This window comes from Sinocyclocheilus rhinocerous, unplaced genomic scaffold, assembly GCF_001515625.1.
Source record: "Sinocyclocheilus rhinocerous isolate Xijiao unplaced genomic scaffold, SAMN03320098_v1.1 scaffold605, whole genome shotgun sequence".
Classification (NCBI taxonomy): Eukaryota; Metazoa; Chordata; class Actinopteri; order Cypriniformes; family Cyprinidae; genus Sinocyclocheilus; species Sinocyclocheilus rhinocerous.
The window spans coordinates 1,658,420-1,671,581 of record NW_015661612.1 but is presented as its reverse complement, the minus strand read 5'-3'; the positions used below and the strand labels follow the sequence as shown (position 1 = coordinate 1,671,581).

General features: G+C 36.6%; 1 protein-coding gene across 2 annotated transcripts in view; it reads left to right on the top strand.

The window, feature by feature from the left end:
- The window catches only part of nbas (NBAS subunit of NRZ tethering complex), a 145,995-nt gene that overhangs the window by 66,948 nt on the left and 65,885 nt on the right, over positions 1-13,162 (top strand). The window contains exons 36-40 of one of the 2 annotated variants that reach the window (XM_016536040.1): positions 2,978-3,148; positions 3,642-3,755; positions 5,011-5,134; positions 10,377-10,453; positions 12,096-12,233. In XM_016536040.1, the coding sequence (XP_016391526.1) occupies positions 2,978-3,148; positions 3,642-3,755; positions 5,011-5,134; positions 10,377-10,453; positions 12,096-12,233 (624 nt within the window). Of the gene's footprint in view, positions 1-2,974; positions 3,149-3,641; positions 3,756-5,010; positions 5,135-10,376; positions 10,454-12,095; positions 12,234-13,162 lie in introns of both variants that reach the window. The other variant, XM_016536039.1, reaches the window with a different exon arrangement.

The following is a 13,162-nucleotide window of genomic DNA, read 5'->3' as shown; positions in this document are numbered from 1 at the left end:
GTGAGCAGAAGAGACTTCTTTATAAAACATTAAAAATCTTACTGTTCAAAAACTGTTTACTGGTAGGTTATATAGATTACAGAAATGTTATATGTTATATATATACAAGGGTGTAACTTTGGTTTGCGAAGTGGGGGGGACACAAAATGGGGGAAAATGTTTTCGATTTGAATCCCATTTCCTGCATGTACAAACATTTAGGGAGGGACTATGGTGATACAAAATCTGCCAAATCAATTCTGCCAAAAAGAATAGTAGGCTACTAAAGTATGTATAAGAAAAAGATGTCTTACTTTCTTTATTGTTTAATAGGGGCCGATCGCCAAGACTTGAGAGAATCATTTTATAAAGTCGAAAATGTTCACCATTAATGTTTTGAATAATGTGAGACTCAATTTCCACTGTTAAACAAACTTTTATTTCAAACTAACCGCTGTACCTGAAAATATAAAATAAATCACTTGTTGCACAGGACAGAATGTTCTACATCAGTAGTTCCCAGAGTGGAGTACCCCCTCCTCTGTCGCCTCACGTACCCCAGTTTGGGAACCACTGTTCTAAATCAAATATTTAGCTAGCAACAGTGTATGTTAACGTTAGCTCAGTCAACGTAGGCTAACATTAACAGGTGTAGACAGAAAATATGATTATTCTGACCTGAGCTAATTTACTGAATCAACCAACTCACATCTCCTTTCTTTCTTTCTTTTCATCCATGATGACATTAAAGTCATCTGTTGCTGCTTCTGGTGTTTCATCGCTGACTGTGCCGCAACCGCGATACCTGCTCATTAGAACTTTCAGTGAGCTATTTTTAGAGTGTGCACGCGACGTTCCTGGACGCGGACACGCGTGTCTGTGCCCTGCTCGGTCCTGCTCCTCCGTGACGGCGTGCGGTTAAAAAAATCATAACAAACGAATTTGAAAGTGGGGGGACACAAACGCGATTTTGAAAAGTGGGGGGGACATGTCCCCAGTGGAAATTACGCCCCTGATATTATATTATATTATATTATATTTATATATATATATATCATTTTTTCTTATTTTTATGTCATTATTTAATTATACAAATAAATACAAGACTTTTTTTTATTATTTATAATAACATGCACTGTTAAATCGTTCACAATAGGACCATGAACCTGCAATAAAAAAGTAAAAAGGGTCAATTTGGGCTTCATGCTGTCTGTAAGCTTTCTTTATACATTTTTACATGAGCACCAATGCTTCATTCATGGCTATAAAATAGTAAAATCTTCTCCTGAATCATTACATTATAGTGGGTTTTAAACACAACCTTTGACTGAACTCTGAGTTCAATGCCTCAGTAACAGACTCTCTCTGCATTTTTCATACGGTGTAAATATAGCTTCAGAGCTCAGCTACGTTACTCATAGCAAGCACTGTTTTCACCTCACCATAAGAAAAGACACCATAGATGTTTAAAAACATGTTTAAAAATTCATGTGCACACAAAAATACATTTGCGTAAATGTGTGTGCGTTGTGTATCTGCTAAATGTGCATTTAAAACTGAAAGTAGTGATGAGGTCAAACATGTGGTTTGGCTTTGTACACAGTCATAGTGTTTCTGACATTTTTTGAAAAGTTCACCTAGCATCGCGGTTACATGTAAATATCCACATTCGCTTCAGTTTTTGTCATGTTGCTACAGTGAGCAGGCGGTGCTTTGCTCCACTGATGGCGAAGAGCTTTCTCGCTCAGGAGTCAATTTACTTCTCTGTGCCTATACCTTCATTTATAATGCATGTCGAGTTTCGCTCGATGTGATGACTATAGTAGCGCTTTTGTTTGTTTTATAGGATTAAATGGACATTTCTGTCCCTGCTGGGATTTCCTCCAGTTTCTTTGTGTCTGTATTTTCCCCGCTGGGTAACACTTGCCTTAAGTAAATTAGCATACTAGTCACCTAATTGCAACTTGATAACATTTACAGCCTCTGATGAATGATTTATTAATCACATTTACACAAAGTGTTTGCTTGTAGGCCAACAATTTTGGCCATTTTTGCAATTACCATTTTACCCAAGTTTGCATGATTGGACTTGTCTGTGCATAAACAGCAAAGAATAAAGGTCCAGACTCCCCATGTTGATTTTGTTGTGTTTAGAAGTTCAATTCTGACACAAACCATTTTTAAATCTATGTCAGATCTTAAAGCCTGATTTGTAGCCTTGTTGACTGTTCTAGCCTTAAAATCAATCAAACACCAACATGAAATCAAAATTGACCCTATTTACTTGCACTGTGTATTGTCCTGAGTATAATATTTATTAAATTGTAAATAAATATAATACTTCTATATTTACATTTAATTTGAATTCCTGATGTATAAAAATGTATTTGCTGATATGTGGCATTGATATGAACACACACGCGAACACACAAAAAAAAACCTCCAGCCAGCTATGTTGTTTATATTGGGTATTAAATATAAAATGGGTATTAAATATATACATTTAAAACATAAAAATAAATAAATGAAATCATGAAATTAAATACATCTCTAATAATATATAGTGTAATTTAATAAATATAATAATTATAAATATAATATTTTTTATACATCAGGAATTCAAATTAAATGTCAATATAAAATATATTCACTGATATATGCCATTGATATTACATGTATGAAATGAAAAAAAAAAAAAAACACACTCCAGCCAACCATATTCTTTTGGTTATATTGTGCATTAAATCACAGCATCATGGTCCTGATTTGTCAGGTCTGTTCCCTTTTATTTATAATACACTTTTCGCAAAAGCTTCTTTTGTTTCACAGCAGTTTTACAAAAAATACTGTCTTAAAAACCCTAGTGAGAAAATCAAACACTGTCTGTAGAAAGAAAAAAAATCCTACTGTATATATGTTGTTTACTGTAGTTCAGCTAGAACCGCTGTAATTTGATCAATACGGCTCGTGTGTAACCTTTCTTTGCTGCCCATAGCAGACCGGAGCTGCTGTTCCTGGATCAATTAACCCCACAGACCTGCTGCACAGAACCACAGCCCGCACTATAGAGGTCCTGACCAACACCACCACGACCACCAGAGCCGTGCTGACTGCCGTCAGCGACTCCCATTGGTGGAGGGAGTCCCTCAGCTTACTTCGCCCACTGCACGTAAGTCACATTTAAATTCAGCCTGAAAGGTTTTGTTCGCCACTCTCTGAAGTGTAACCGCGTGCCTCGCTCCATTATGCATCACTCCTCTTCAAAACACAACTGCCAGGAACAGGTTGGGCAAAGCTCAACAGTGAGACTCGTCTGCACATTTTTTTTTTCGGCAGATTTTGTTAGGCCATTAAAACCTGGCATGATTGAACGAACTTCTCCCCGGTCGACGTCTGCGTGTGTCTTTGTGAATCGGTTGTTTTTTTGAGTTCTTGCTTCTGTGAAATTTGCCTGAGTCCTTCCTGTGAAATGGTCGATGACAAGCTGAAGCTGACTGTCTCTCAAGGCCAGAATCAAAAACTCCCCCTGTCCTTGGCAGAAGGCTCTGGCGCCTTATGAACGTTTATGAGCGTGGCTGAAACATTAATGGCTCCTGCATGCATGTCTGTGAATGTTTTATGAACATTCTATGAATGTTTAATGAATGTTTATCTCCTCTCAGGGACAAGCTGTGGAAAGAAGCCGTACTGGTACAGCCAATCAGAACGCAGATCTGGAAAGGCAGGGGTGCAGTCCTTTCTATGAGGAGCTGTTCAATGACCCATACGTCAGTACGGTAAATTTCACTATATTTCCTTCCTTCTGGCTCTCATCAGTTTGTGTTTTTCTCCTACAGCTTTATTTTTTTCCCCCTCTCTCTCTGTCATTCCCATGTCTTGACAAAATCTCAGCTATAATAATGTAAATACAAAGACATTTTGAGTAATATACAGGTCACTCTTTTCTGTGCAATGAATCTTAAGCTTTCAAGCTTCTAATCATGGATGTCAAGAGTTTCAGTGAATAACAACCAACTATTCTTTGCATGTATGTGTCATATGGCTTTAGAAGACTTGGGATATAGCATAATAAATCTTGTAGACCACATTTATGTTTACTTGGATGGTATCATTCTGCTGTTTGACTTGCCTAGTTCTTATTTCTCATAAAAGTGTTACCAGGATATATGGTTGAGTTTTTGGTCAACTGTTCCTTCATATTTCAGGAATGTGCATGCACAAGTTCTACTTCTACTTCTTAAAAACAGAACTGGTTTTAATAAAAAATAAAATAAAATAAAATAAAAAATAAGAGAAAATGTCTTCAGTAATTTTGGGTTTTTAATAAGTCATATGATATATAATATTTAACCAATTTTTCTCCCTCAAAAATGACATACTTTAACATTCAAACGTTTGGGGTCAGTAAGATTTTTTTTTTGTAAGAAATTAATACTACTTTCATTTTAAATTTGCTTTAAATGTATCAAAATTAAAAGTAAAGATTTAAATAATAAATACTGTTTTTGTTAACTTTCTATTAATCAAAGAGTTCAGAAAAATATGTATACTATATGTATTTAATATGTATATGTAATATCACAGTTTCCACAAAAATATTAAGCAATTTATATATATTTTTTTTTTCCACACAATATTGCAGTTTTTTCTGTATTTTTGATCAAATAAATGCAGCCTTGGTGAGTACAAGAGACTTTTTTATTTATTTTGTATTTTCTTTCTCAGAAAATTTTAAATATCCTACAGACCCCAAACATTTGATTGTAGATTGTATTTGGTCACAATAATACAAAACAAAATTCTTCTGTATCAGTGTAACAGCTGCTTCTAGGCCAATTATTACAGCCTACTAGGTGATAAAGTATAATTATAACATTCATCTTTGTTAAATTTTAAATTCAGTTGACAGGTATTGGCTTCTGTCATGTAATAGATATTTTAGGTAGAATTTCAAAGCTTTATGCAAAAAATGTCAGAAGAAATAAGCCAAAACCAAAGTGTGATATCCCCTGTTCTCTATTAATTTTTCAGTCCGAGGATGTGTATTCCTCGTACAACTACACCCCTCAAGAAGACTTTGCTGAAGTTTTACTGCGGACAGGCAAACTGGCTGAAACCAACAGCGAGGGACAGAATCTCTTTCCTGCAACTGAAGGTAGTGCTCCTCATATGCAGTATTCAAATATTTGCATTTAAAATCAACTCTAATCACGGTGACTAGTGACCTCACCCGTCCCATTTAAGTGTCCGCCATCACCATCAGTCTCTCATCACCCTTTTGTTAGCTGCAGTGTCCTTGCTAGGAATACTGTAATCTTTCGCCCCCGGGGCAGATTCTCAGGTATCCGCCGTTCCTCCGCCTGGCCTCTTGTCTCCCTGATGTATCACCACTTGCTGGCTACATGTCCGGAAGAATAGCGTCATATTGATTAATTAATGTGTACTCACCGCAAGCAGACAGCAGTAAATAATGCGCACCCTCCCGATACAAGAGAGATAGCGGCTAGTCAAAATATCAAGGCCTTTTGCGTCAAGATGGATGAGGCGAATGAGAAAATCAATGCGGAGTGATGGGAGGGGTGCAGGAACTTTGGTGGAAGAATGCAAATAGCGATTCTCTTTACCTCTTCCTTTTTTTTGCTCTCTTTTAATTCCTTCAGTGTCACTGTCGTTCAGTTGCGCACGGCAGGCATAAAGTCACCTTCGTGTGGGAGAACGTGAGATGAAAGGAAAGTGCTTGCGTCGAGCTGATAACGCTAAATTAATGACCTGCACATTAAAACGTATGCTGAATACACTTCTTCCTATAAGAACAGTCATGGTTCTTTGCTCTTGTTTAGGTATTGCACTCATGTCCTCTCTAATCTCTGTGCTTATGTGCGAAATGCTTAAAGCATATGAATTAAGGATGCTTCCCGCTGCTGATATGGTCATCACGCTTCTGACTATGCAACAGTATGTATAAATTAATGAATAAATAAAATAAAACTATGTTGATTTATACTTGCAGGACGGAATAAATATATCAATAAAATCTATATTTTACATGCTAAAATATTTTTATATAAAAAATATTAATAAATAGAACTATATATTTTGGTTTATGCTGGATAAAATATCTAAATTAAATGTAATATATATATTATTAGTGCTGTCAATCGATTAAAAAAAATTATCTAATTAATCGCACATTTTTCTGAAATTAATCGCGATTAATCCCACCTAATATTAAAGTTTTTAAATATACTTTTATATTGCAATAATTTCACATTCAATCTTCAAATGAATGTACAAACAACATAAAGACAGTATATTTTTTAAATATTTGTTTAACAGCATCTTTTTTCTGACTTAAGGTGAGTATCACTGATACTGATGTCTCTATAAAATTGTTTTTCGCCCTAATATTTAACCATTGACTATAGCCATTCAACATTACAGTATAATTGAGAGCTATCAATTTTAACATTTATTAGACTTTAAAAAAGAACTTCAAATTTAAGCGAACTTAAAACAATGTATCAGAATCCAATTTGCTAGTAAAAAAGAAAGAAAAGAAAATCTGAATTCTGAATCAGCTATAATTGGCGCATCACTAATTAAAATACTAAGTAAAAGGCCTCAAATTTGAAGTACAATCTGGGATGTCTTTTTCTATCAATTCTTCAATAGGTAGATCTTGTCTTTCATAAAGGCTGAGGTCAGGGATCTTGGGCCTAAAAAGTTTGGTGACCACTGCTCTAAATAAAGAAACTAAAACTGCCAGTAGGTGGCAGTAAATGTTTTAATGAATAAGTTATTGAATCATTTGTTCATTCATTCAATTCATTCAAACGGCTGGTTCATTTAGGAATTAAGTAAATGGCTTTCTTTATGAGTGGGCCATTGAATCATTGGTTCACATGATTCGTTCAAAACGGTTTCAGAAATTGTGTGTTGCTTGGAGACTAAAATATAACGCAATATTAAGTTATTACCGTATTGGCCCGAATATAAGACGACCCTGTCACGACTCATGCAGCTGTAAGGTTTTCTTTCTCTTTTGTTTTTACTCGCGATATTTACAACACGCATTACATTACGTATTTCATGGCACACTCGTTTTATGCGTATTTGGCGCCACCTAGTGTTGTGGGTGTATTATTGACATGTCAAAGTCTAGACCCTGAATATAAGACGACCGCGTTTTTTCAAATGTATTTCCAAGAAAAAAATATCGTCTTATATTCGGGACAATACGGTATTTATTGCACTGCTGTATAAAATCAATATTACATTTGCACTCTTTATTCAGGACAAAAACAGCACTGGTGTGATATTGCTTGACTACATCATACGATATAAATATGAGGCAGAATCTCATACAGGGGCGTTTTTCCCCAATCTCTTGAATTTTAGGGGCATATAACTGCAGGGGCCGATTCATTAATTGCATTAAAAATTAACACAACACATTTTTTTTTCCATTACTAATTAATTTGATTAATGAGTTAAATCGATAGCCCTAATATTTATTTAGAAAATATATAATAATTTTTTATTTAAAAATATATATGTATATTTTTTTATTTATAAATTTACTTATTCTATCCTGTCAGCATCAGTCACATGTATAGATTGGAAGTTTTTTTTATCCCCCTAAGTTTATACTGTGCATATTTAAAGTGTCACTCACACACATACACACTCTAGAATAGAACAGAGCACAAGTTTTTAAGTATAATGACATCCACCATCTCTGATCATCAGCATCCCTGTGTCACTGTGTGAAGCCAAACCTCTCTAGTTTTTAATGTTAAAGGGACTTTGAGGAAGGATGTGTTAAAAGAAGCCGTCAAACAGCTGAGAACACTAAAACTGTTACTGTTAGGAACGCTACTGCCTTTGTTATTTCTGCACGTGCAAGACTCCCTCAGCTCCAGCTGTTTTTGATAACATTGTCTTGCCAAGGATTGTTTGACGCGCAAAATGCCTTTGATACCATCACAGGCTCAAAATAGCTGAATAAAACCCAACACTGTATTGCAGTTCTGTGAGAAATGGGAACTAATGGGCTGCCTGAAAAATTACGCTCACGTCACCTGCTAATCATGTTTGAGAGACTGGCGCTGTACATGTCTGCACAGAAGTCTGCCTTTGTTTCGAGCACTAACATTTCTTCACCAGCTTTGCACCGATTTTTCTTGTGTGTGTTGCTGCAGGTTTAATGAATGTTTACAATCGGCCCGACTCACACAGGGTGTTTGTGGTCAGATCTTAATTGATCAAATTTAGCCACAATCCCTGTAAGGTTTTGCTCACTGTTAAATGAGGTAAAGTTTACAAAGTTATAATTGCATACGTTCAAGGGTGGTCATAGGAAATAATCATGTAGTATGTTAGGGTGTGTTCACACTTGTAGTTCGGTTCATTTGGTTCATTTGGTCCGGACCAAAAAGGAAAATGGTACATTTGGTCCTGGTCCGCTTAGCGTTCACATTGGCATTTTTGACAGCGAACCTAAAGACACCGAACCTAAAGGCATAGTGATACGTTCACAACCTGATTGGTCGGCTTGAATGACATATATATCGTGACGGAACTTACCGAACACCCCAAACAAAAGGTTTGTTAGACTTAAAGGGGTCATATGATGCAATTATCATTTTTTCCTTTCTCTTTGGAGTGTTACAAGCTCTTGGTGCATAAAGAAGATCTGTAAAGTTGCAAAGACTAAAGTCTCAAATCCAAAGAGATATTCTTTATAAAAGTTAAGAGTCAGCCACTCCCCCCTAAAACGGCTCGTTCGAACACGCCCCCACATATCTACCTCACTATGTGGAAATATTTGCATAATGCCGCCCAAATGTGCAAGCAAAGAAAGAAGGCGTGGTTTCAGAAACAGCAGTAGTGTTGATGCAGCCTAATGCCGTCTGACTAAGCGCACTCATTCTTGCGTGTACATATAATTGTATTTTCACCAACTGCAAACTCACAAGGATCTCATAAAAGGCACTTTACCTCATCGTTGCTTCACGTTTGCCCTCTGCTCATTTTGTTTTGGTTACACCGTGCCGTCAAATCATGTCGCATCTTGTCATTACTTCCTGTTTTTGGTTCGTTTAGAAGTATTTGGTCCGTGTTGCGTTCATATTTCATTCGAACCGCACCAGAGTTCGTTTGGAAGCGGACATCGCATCTTGTCATTACTTCCTGTTTTTGGTTCGTTTAGAAGTATTTGGTCCGTGTTGCGTTCATATTTCATTCGAACCGCACCAGAGTTTGTTTGGAAGCGGACCGAGACCCATCTTTTTAGCGGTCTCTGTCCGCTTGTTTGGTGCGCACCAGGGTTCGGATGGCAGCGTTCACACTTACTCAAACGAACCGATTTTAATCGAATCAAATATGCCAAGTGTGAACACACCCTTAAAGTGTGTTGTGTAGATCAATTGTTGAACCATATGTTCTCTATCACTTGCTTTCAAGATGAGTCTTCTTTGTTCTTTTCATGTAGGAATTCAAGAGAATTTTTTCATGACAACCAATCAGAATATATTTGATGTTAAAATACTGCTGAGTGTCAGTATTTTGGACCAATGAGATTCCACGGTGGGCGGGCTGTTCATTTACAGCGCCTCAGAAATGGTCACCAAGCAAACAACAAAATATTCTGTGGCTTCTTGTTACTGGTTACTGGTTAGGACAAAAATTTAGATTACATGAGAATGAGATTTTGCTTGTGAATAGCTTCTCGTAGCTTATTGCATTTCAAACTGGTATTTTGGTTGAGGATAAGAATATGTTCTGGGTCTGAATCTGCATCATTCTCTCAGTATTGCTGTCACAGTCATTTCAGGTTTATACACTGCCATTGAGAGCCATAGCGGCTCATTTTCCTCCCTCTCTTTTTCTTCTGTCACGTCATGTAACAGTACAGCAAGGAGGTGCTTCTCTGCAGTAATAACTCTGAAATATTCATCCTTCTTTTCTCTCTCCATCTCCTCTGTCATTTCCACAGTGCTCCTTCAGCTGGCCAGTGATAATGGTCACCAAGCAAACAACAAAATATTCTGTGGCTTCTTGTTACTGGTTACTGGTTAGGACAAAAATTTAGATTACATGAGAATGAGATTTTGCTTGTGAATAGCTTCTCGTAGCTTATTGCATTTCAAACTGGTATTTTGGTTGAGGATAAGAATATGTTCTCGGTCTGAATCTGCATCATTCTCTCAGTATTGCTGTCACAGTCATTTCAGGTTTATACACTGCCATTGAGAGCCATAGCGGCTCATTTTCCTCCCTTTCTTTTTCTTCTGTCACGTCATGTAACAGTACAGCAAGGAGGTGCTTCTCTGCAGTAATAACTCTGAAATATTCATCCTTCCTTTCTCTCTCCATCTCCTCTGTCATTTCCACAGTGCTCCTTCAGCTGGCCAGTGATGCTTTTCCCAAAGATATGACACTCGCCCTGGCCTATTTACTGGCTCTACCTCAGGTGAGTCTGACTGCTCTATTTGCAGATTCTCTCTCTCTGTGACTCTGTGTGTGTGCAGCAGGGCATGCTTGAGCTCTGGTGCCTCAGATTATGGTTTTTCATAACTATTTCTCTCACTGCAGCCAGAAGCATGCGGTATTGAAAGATAAAACCATTTAAAAGTCACTAAAATCTAATATGAAGTCTATTTCAGTTAGCCTCTGTCCTGTTACGTCCGGGGCCTCCATTTCAAAGTGTTATTGCATTTTCCTGATCTCGATTGGTTCATGCTCTAATTAAATCATCTGAAAAAATATCTTGATGGGCTTAAAATTGATAGCATGTCCCCATTGATGCCTCTCAGTTCATTATCAGGTGAAGGTGGGTTGAAATTGATGCGCTGTTAGTGTGGCCATTGTCTTCCTCTACTGCTTTAGCCTCGATGGTCCTCATGGATTGAGTTTCTGAGGCATCCAGTCACTCAAAGTACTCATCCTGATTATTATGAACATTACTGCAAGTGTCAAATGTCCCTCATGGCCTATTTCTTTTTGTCACTTTTAAAAAGTTCTTTTTTTTTTTTTTTTCAAACAGAGCAAAAAAAGGGCAGCCCATCTACAGTTTTAGTTACTTTAGTACTAGGGCTGTCGTGATATCAGATTTTTAACTACACGATTATTGTGGTCAAAAAGAAATTCACAATGACAATCTATAACAATATCTATAGAAATCATGAAAAAAAAATTTTTTTTGATTCTCCATGTTTCATTATACAAAATATATGTATGTGTACTATTCATTTTTATATATCACCTATACCGCCCCTAATTAACGCGATAACGGTTTTTCATTATTAAATATCACGATTATCGTCAATACCGGTATATCATGACACCCCTATTTAGTACATCACGTTAAAATGAAAGTAAATCAATTTGTTTTAATATTCTATTTTATTTCATATAAAAAATAAATGCTTTTTTAGAGTTCAGTTAACTGCAATAACAAGTGAAATCTGATTTTCGCAATCCTATCCAATTCATATATAGTTCGCCATTTGTGGTGCATTGTGTTTGTGACTTCATGCCTGGATTATGATAGTTTTGAATAAACTATTCAAATTTTACATTTTTGTTTTTATTCAATCTTTATGTTCTATTATTGTTTGTTTTCTAGTTTGAGTTTAAGTTTTAATTTTAGTTCATTTTAGCATTTTAGGGCTGCCAAAGTTAAAGTGGCATTTTCATGTTTATTGAGGCGAGTTGTTTAAATTTTTACAATGTACTATGTTTAAAAGTAAAACTAAAATTAATTTGAGCTAATTTTTAATTTGTAAATAATTTGTCTTCTAGTTTTTCCTAGTTATTTTAGTTTTTATTTTGGTTAACGAAAATACTTTTGTTTTTGTTAACAATAAAAATAATAACCCACAAAATGCACAATATTGCCTCGAAGTGCCCAAAAATGCTAGTTTTTGCTCTCTTTTCACATGTACATAACAAACTATGTAAAATTCACTATGTAGTTAATGAGTCAGTGGTTTTGAATTGCATACTGTATATGCAATAGTGTTCCTAAAGATCAGTTTTGGAAACCAAATTAGATTAGTGTTCAGTGTGAACGTGTGAGTGTGAACACACCTCTTTGTCTTTTCCTATTTCAGGTGTTGGATGCTAACACGTGTTTTGAGAAGCAGCCTCCATCAGCACTGTCTCTGCAGTTAGCTGCGTATTACTACTCTCTTCAGATCTACTCCCGCCTCGCACCCTGCTTTAAAGACAAGTGCAGCCCACTTTACCGAGTAAGCGTGCACCTACACTTTTCTCTCTGTCACCCTCCATTCCACAGCCATTCTTCTTTATCTGGCGTTTTAGCAACTTTCCAAACACTTACATGAGTCAAGAACAGAATTCATTAGCAATACAATAAAAGTTCTCACCTTGAATCGGACCGATAAAACGGTATCAGGCTTTTCTCTCTCTTTGTTTTGCCCATTTCTCTGCACATTCCACCTCTGTCTCTTTTACACAGCTCCTATGGTGTCATTCTTTTCCTCTTTTCTTGTAATATTTCAGGTTTATCGGCATTACACATGACAGCACTTTACCGCTTCTCTGCAAATTTTTGCATCTTCTCTCCACGTGCCTCTTTTCTCATTTTTCCTTTTGCTCTCTCCCTCCGTTCCATTATCATAATTCCATCTTTCATTTTCACCCTCTGTTGCACCTCAGTATATCTCCCTCCTGTTCCCCTCGTAACTCTCATTCACTCTCCCTCTCTCTGTTTTATAATGATGCATGCTCCTCTCAGTTCCCTTTAAGACTTGTTAGTTAACAATGAAGTAACACTGTCTCTGTCTTCTTTTTTCACACCGTGCTTTCTTGACCACCGGCCTCAAGAAAACCCCTCATCATTACGATGAGCACTAGCATCCTCATCATAGGTCAGCGTTTACTGTATGTGCTAGTTGGCTAACACATCAAGGCTTAAAGTTTCCTCACAGGTTTATGATGTGAACCATGGAGTTATGAAGAATTGTCAAAATGAGGCATATAATGATGATTGTAATGCAAGTAAGGATTGTGTGGCACTTTTCACAAATAGTCACATGGAAACTGCTCCTGAATAGAATAAATATCATACCTTCATGCAAATCCTTCCCAGCTAACACACGAAGTACCAGTTTTGTGATTTATTGGTGTTTTACTTTTATTTCACACGTTGCATGCT